This window comes from Morone saxatilis, unplaced genomic scaffold (assembly GCF_004916995.1).
Source record: "Morone saxatilis isolate NCDOM2014 unplaced genomic scaffold, NCSU_SB_2.0 Contig6, whole genome shotgun sequence".
Classification (NCBI taxonomy): domain Eukaryota; kingdom Metazoa; phylum Chordata; class Actinopteri; family Moronidae; genus Morone; species Morone saxatilis.
In genome coordinates, this window is record NW_023340206.1 from 9,405,025 (window position 1) to 9,412,200 (window position 7,176).

General features: G+C 42.2%; 1 protein-coding gene across 1 annotated transcript in view; it reads right to left on the reverse strand.

Annotated features, from left to right (window-relative positions):
• Window positions 1-3,460: 3,460 nt before the first annotated feature.
• LOC118339801 (sodium/potassium-transporting ATPase subunit alpha-1-like) overlaps window positions 3,461-7,176 on the reverse strand; it is a 17,843-nt gene continuing 14,127 nt past the window's right edge. Inside the window, exons 17-22 of the mRNA XM_035677565.1 lie at window positions 6,860-6,983; window positions 6,589-6,734; window positions 6,347-6,477; window positions 6,139-6,240; window positions 5,193-5,284; window positions 3,461-3,646 (exon numbers count right to left, since the gene is read on the reverse strand). Of these exons, the coding sequence (XP_035533458.1) occupies window positions 3,618-3,646; window positions 5,193-5,284; window positions 6,139-6,240; window positions 6,347-6,477; window positions 6,589-6,734; window positions 6,860-6,983 (624 nt within the window). The 3' untranslated portion in view covers window positions 3,461-3,617. The remainder of the gene's footprint in view (window positions 3,647-5,192; window positions 5,285-6,138; window positions 6,241-6,346; window positions 6,478-6,588; window positions 6,735-6,859; window positions 6,984-7,176) is intronic.

A 7,176-nucleotide genomic window follows, 5' to 3' on the forward strand; every position in this document is an offset into this window, starting at 1 on the left:
ACACACACACACACACACACATCATTTACCATTAATGTAATATGAGTTACACACCATGTTAATATCAGTTGTTAATGACTGTTACAATATCACAAGGAAATCTAATCATGTTATCATAAATTATTACAAAAACAGAATGATGCAGCAGCTTGAGATAAATGATATAATAAAACACATGATATTATTATTGTTATTATTATTATATCATTTGTTAAATTTAAATTTTTTTGGGGGGGGGTGGGCATTTTCAGAAGCTAGCCAGGCTCTGTCCGACTAACTGACTTACATGTTATTTCTTGTTTGTTTCATTCGTTCAAAAACAAAAATGTAAAAAAAAATAATAATAATTTGGCAACTATGGTTTCAGGCTGGTTGCCGGGCAACAGCTCAAACTCTAAAAACTAAACTAAACCAAGTCTTGCACGGTTTCCAACAACGTGTTAAATTGTGAGCCCGGCTGGCTGCATCCCCTGTTTCCCGGTCTCACTGTGGCCACACATTTAGCACAATGAGACAGTGGGTATCAACCCTCTCACCCAACTCTCAGCAAGAAAGCAAATCTCCCAAAGTGTGTACTTCTGATTCATCTACACTTCACCAGGCTTAACAGCTGGGTTCGCAGACACCTCCTTCCCCCTGCTGCCTTGACAAGGTTGTTGCGTGCTGAACGCTGCTGAACCCTCTGCCTCTGAACGCAGAGCTGCAGCAGATAGAGCAGCGTGTAGAAACCAACTGTACAGATGCATTACCGACAAACAAAAGTAGAGCATCTGTTTAGTTTCATGATAGAAAAATATCAAAAGTGCTGCTTGAGATTCAACAGCATGTATCGGGCCCCTGTAGCTCTGGGCCCCCCTGAAAGTATCCCCCCTCTCCCCCCTGATTAGCGGAGCCCCTGCCCATTGTTTGTGCTCTAACATATTTCTCTGTCTTCCCTATCATCAGTGGGCTGCAAATAATTGCAACCTGAACCCCTGCTAGCTCCAGGATGCTCCCTGACCTCTGACGGCCCCCGCCGAGATGGAAGCCAGAGGGGGGGCGGCCTGCCACGCAGAGACCACATTGATTTCCACGTTGCAGCCACGCTAGCAAGGTTAGCTGCACCGTACCCCAGCAGCAACACCCTTACGCACCGTTTGCATCTGCTCCAGGAGCTCTGAAACCCTTTCAGCCCACAACACAAATCAGAGATCCCTGGATCGAAGCCCGAGACCAGAAACATTCAGCCACTTGTTGTACGTAGGGACAGACGAGCAGCTTCAACCCTTACAGCTAAACGTCTGCCAGAGCTTCATATTTGATTTATTTCTATGGTAAACAGGCAATAAGAAAACCCGGCGTTTGCTCAATGCAACCAATCCCCCAAGCACTGCTCTCCGGTCTGCGGCTTTAACCAGCAGGCTGCAACCTCTTCAACCATGAAGTAGACCTGGAGCAGGCAGGAGGAGCCCACCATTGGAGTTCTATTGTACCCCGATAGTTATACAGTCTTACTCACTGTCTGACTCCCTGTGTATTCTAATAGACCTTATCAGCTGGCCTGGAGAGCACTCTGCATCAACTGACAAGATAAACCTGAAATAGATCAAACAGCAGCGGGAAGATTTCACTGCGAGGCTTCAGGGACGAGTTCATCTTTGGCTTTTGCACCTACACACACACACACACACACACACACACACACATGCATGCTCCTTGCTCGAGTACCTGGCCATCCCTTCTACCTATTTAACCTCTTTTTTAAGAAGAAGCCCAGAATAAACAAAAAAAACAAACAAAAAAAGCCCCCACAAGTGGACTTAAGTCGCAGATGGACACACAGCAGCAGGCCCTGGCATTGTGGAGGAGGAGTGTGTGTGTGTGTGTGTGTGTGTGCTTATGGTCATACATGTGCATCATGTATGTAGAATCTACATACTGTATTTTTGTTTTGGTGGGTGAATTCACATCCATGCATGTGGGATCAGTGTAGCTCACGTGTTACCAGTTTGGCTCTATAAATAGCCTCGATTTTATTTAGATGTTGGAGAAAGAGAGAGAGAGAGCTCTCAAACGAGTTGCCATAGCAACAGGCACGTTCAGGGTCCCTGCTTGTGAACTAAGGATGAAGTCCATGAGATTGTCTGTCTGTCTGGCTCTCTCTCCCCCACCCCGCTCGATTCGTCTCATCTAAATCGCTGCATCACAATTCATCAGAAAATTATGAACAAAGCAGCAAAGAGAGCCCCCCCACACACAGCCGCCTGTGCTTTCAAACGTAATAAGATGATTAATTACACGTCTTGAAAATGTGTGCGACAAAAAACGTCAATATTTGTTGTTCTCTTGCTCACGCATCAACTCACTTTCCTCGCCATCCATCAAACTCACTCTTTCTTTTTCTTCCTATTTTCTCCACGCCCCTCCATCCCTTTTGTCCGCTGACTTGCATTACTGCACTAGCACCCTCTGCTGTAAAAGAAATCACCTGAGAAGTTGGAGGGAAAAATACCCTGATTGGCTGGATTAAACTTTCAACCGTTCAACCAGAGCTGGGCTCCCACTTATGACAATATTCTGCCTACAAGTGTGTGTAAAGCAGGCCATCTGTGACCAGGTTGTGTGTGATGATACTGTAGGATACTGTGAACACACAGACACACACAGACATAAGAGGGTTTTATGGAGTAGGGGGCGTTCATAATGACCAGGGTAAACATTAAGTAGATAGCATTAGAGTGGCTTCAGTTAATTTTCACTGAGGGCCTCTTTGCATTAGTGGTCAACAGAGCAATCCACTGCAAACACTATTGTGGCAGACTTGCTCTTGAGATAATGGACACACTGGCATGCGTGCGCACACACACACACACACACACACACAGGTCTGACATGCTTTTCCTTAAAATCTGAAAGGTAAAGATAAAATCCCGGGAAAATAAAGATTAAAAAAAGGTCATTGTAGCAGCAGATAACACTGACATGATTAGTGTATTAATTGATCAAAAGGGAATTAACTGATTTCAGTTGTGATGGTCAGTTACTTTAATCAAAGCAACACACAGGTCACAAGCACACACAACACTTAACTTAGATTAAATGTTAAATTTTTGCTGCTGGTTTTTTAAAGTAGGAGGATTGTATGTGACTAATATGGTCCTTTAAGTTGCGTACTCTTATAAATAACATCCAAAAAGATCACATTTGCTTTGCAAAGTTAAGATAATTCTCTCTCCCGTTATCATAATTGTATTATAAGTTTGTGTCTCCCTCTGAACCCTCCGTATCTGACCGTGCAACTGAAGTTTAGGAACTGTTGAGGTGGATAATCCCACTGCATGGGTCACCGGACCTGACTCACATACTGGTACATACCTACTGAACCTTGAAACAACATCCTGCATAAAATCCCTGAAATGCTGTTTTTACCTTCCCATGTCAGACAAAAGTGAAACAAACAAACTTCCAAGCACCCTCGATGTACAATGATACAGACATGTTTTATTGTGAGTGACATATACATCAAGATATTCTTAATTTATCCATGCTATGTGTTTTTGGAGTCTGACTAACATCTCAGACAAAAATGTAACATGGCAGTAAATAACGATGAAACACTGACTTCGCCCTCCGTGGACTCAGTAGTATGTTTCCTGCTCCACCCAACCTAGAAACCAAAAGAAGACAGAATTAGGGACATGGTTTTTGAGATGTTTGGCCTCATATTTAGGGTCTGAATTCTCTTCTTTCTTACACAATTAAAAATAACAGATATAACAAGATGGCTGACTCGGCTGTGACCCTTAACTTAGCGCTTAGGCCGCAGGATGATATGATCCCTCACGATGGCTGACAGTGATTCAAAGAAACAAGACAAGGAACCGTGGTTTGTGTCGTATCATTACATGGATTCACGATCAAATAAAACTGCATCAGAAGTTGGTGTGAGTCTAAGGTTTGGATGCCTGAGCTATGTGGTTTAGCATATTTCGCCAGGCCCCACTGAGCCCAAAGCTACATTTTATTTTAGGCCTGAAACACTGGGAATACTTGTGCTTCACAGAAGGCTAAAAAACACTGGGCTGGAATCATGTTTTCCTATTTTGAGTGAAACTTTATTCAGCCGGAGGTTAAAAATAATCTGAAGGACGTTTAGCTACGAGTGGAAAATTTTAAATTGAAAGGATTTTATTTGAGTAAAACTATTCAAATAAACCTTCAAATATGAACTTGTTTTTTTTAATTCATTCATAGCTTGAATGTGTGTCAGCCTAACTTGTCTTTTCTGTCTGATTGTAACACATCATTCACCATGGATGGGCAATGAGATGTTCACTGATCTGTGCTGTGGGGCTCAGATGTAGCAGACACAGCTGCATCAGAGCCAGCCCTGCATGCAGGTTCTGCTGAGCTCTGTGGGTGGAACGAGGCATTAACAAAGGCAGGGTTGAGGGTTCAAATCCCACTGGGCCCTGCCATCTGCCACAGTTCACTGATCTGTATGGAGACCCAGTTGTGCTAGTGATAAAGGACACATGCGTACATACAAAAATAGAAACAGGGGGCACATAAAAAGCTCACGCCAAACACACCATCGTGCCATACCATCATATTGTAACCTTTTATGACAAAATTCACTAATACGCTGCCTTTATGCTCTGTATTATGCATCATACTGTGCATTATGACTGACATTAAATTGAATTTCCACATCAGGAGGGGAGGAACAGTACCAACAATACCCAGTCTAATTTTTCGGTCCATTTGTTCATTAGCAGGATATCTCATAACATTTACAAAATCTTAATCAATTTTGGTGGAAATGCAGGGAAGTAAGTATTGTTTTAGGGTAGATTGTTTTTCTTATTCTTTTTTTTTCATTGGCATCTTGATATATTTCAAATAATCCACTAAAATTTATATCAGTATTGTAAACTCCTGGCAATACTACTTAAGTGTTAACCAGTTAAACTGTGCTTGAGCCAAGAGAAATGGAAATGCATTTTCCAGGTAACCAAATGGGTTTTTAAATGGTTTATGTAGCTAATGAAGTCAGGGAATTTTCTTAGACCATAAACTGACACTTCATCCTTCAGTTTATCTGAAACAATCTTGGAGATACATAGTTTTCTTAATCTGATTTCTCATTTGGCCAAAGTCAGACAATCCTGTCCCCGCTTCATGCACCACCAAATACAGAAGAAAGGTCTTACCGCCTGGGCTGCGTCTGAGGATGTATCTTCTGACTTCATCATACACGAAGATGAGTAGGGAGTAGGGGAAGGCACAGAACCACCAACATGGCCTAAAGGATGGACAGACAGAGAGACTCAGTTACAACTGGACTGTGACAAAAAAAAAATGTGACAACAAAAAAAAAAACGGTCTTCGCAGGGTGCTTAATTAATTGATTATTTTCTGTAAATGCTATCATTTTCTGCACATATTTCTTTAGCAACAAGTACCTTTCCCTCTCATGTCAGAATATAAATTGAGAGAGAACCGAAAAGGTGAAGACGGAAATAAAAAAGCGAAAAACAAAACAAACACAGAAAGCAAGACGAGACAGAAAGAGGGACTGGCAGGAGAGGCACCAGACACTCAGACAGAGAGGAGCAGAATCCAGGGTTACCTAAACATCAGCAGTCACCCAAAGAAAAAGATGAGTGTGTGGGAGAAAAGTTTAAGGCAGAAGAGGAGAGAAAACAGAAGCTCTGGGAACAGATGACAAACTGGCAAGGAAGAAAGGAGAAGCGGGAGTAGGGGAAGACGCAAAACAATAATGAGGAGAACAAGACAAGGAGATTTCAGCTGCGTGCAAAACTCCTGGGCTAATGAGCTTAACCTGCCCTCACTGCTTTCTATTTTCCTCTGTTGGGCAATCTCTCAGAATCTCATTAGTACTGTAGGTCTTCTGCTGCATTCTGCCTCTGAAGTGGAAATTAGCGCTAGACACTAGATAATAACACTATCTAGTTTATTATTAATAAACAGAGTATTTACATGGAAAAGACGACAATGCTATGTACATAATGTCTAACTCTGTAACCTCTGAAATATCCTGGGAAGACCATCAGTATTACTCTGCACAGAGTGTGGAAAGTCATAGTATGGGTGCATCGCTGTCTGTGTGTGGGTGGGTGTGTGTGTTTTACTCACTTGAGAGGGTACATTCTGAGGGCAACGTCCATGCCCGGGCAATATGACAGGAAGGCAGCCAGAGCTGTCTCCTCAAACAGTCCAAAGATGAGGATACGGTTCCTGTGGAAGGGAAGCGTTACCGTGGTTAGAATAATTCAACTCATGTCTGTTATTTTTATAAACCTGATGGTGAAGTTCATATGTACATGTCTTCATATGTACATACTTCATTCCTTGCTGCAGGATGGAGTTCCTCCTGGTCTTACAGATGATCAAATCAGCCCACTGGACGATGACAATACTGGTGAAGAAAGCTGTGTGGCAGGTGAACTCCACGATCTTTCTGCGCTCGTATGTCTGGTGGATAGAACACGTAGAATAGATTAGCACATTTCCCTTAAAAAATATACAGTTTATTCTCCATTAATGAGATGCCGTAGCATTATTAAAAACATCAGCATTACTGACCCACTGCTGTCCATAGCTGTCTTCCAGGTCATTTATGTATTTGTCGTCCCAGAACACTCTGATGCCCAACAGGTCATTAGGCAGGAAACCATTTTCAGCTAAGATCACGAAGTATGTGAAGAAACCAGCTACGGCCTGCATCATACCTAAGAGAAAATAAGAGCAGTTTAATTTAACTCTTTTTTTAGAGTGTTGCCCTTCCACAAAAATGGGAAAGCATAACGCTACAGTCTATAACTTTTCCACAGTAGTTGTCATTGGGTATACCTACCAATCTGTCCGTAGGCTATGCTGATGAGCCTTTCATTCACCAGTTTGTCTGTTTTGGGGTTTCTGGGCTGTCTCTTCATTATGTCGCTCTCAGCTTCTTCATAAGCCAGGGAGATGGCGGGGACCTGGGAGACAACAAGTACATTAAAAGGGGAAAAAAAGAAGTAAATTAAGTAAATTGTACAACCACATTCACATAAGGTATCTTTTTTGGTTTTTTTTCTCTTTCTTGCACAGATTTGATCATATAAGATAAGATAAGATAAGATATTCCTTTATTTTTCCCCTTTAGGAGAAATTCAGGTTGACACAGAAGCA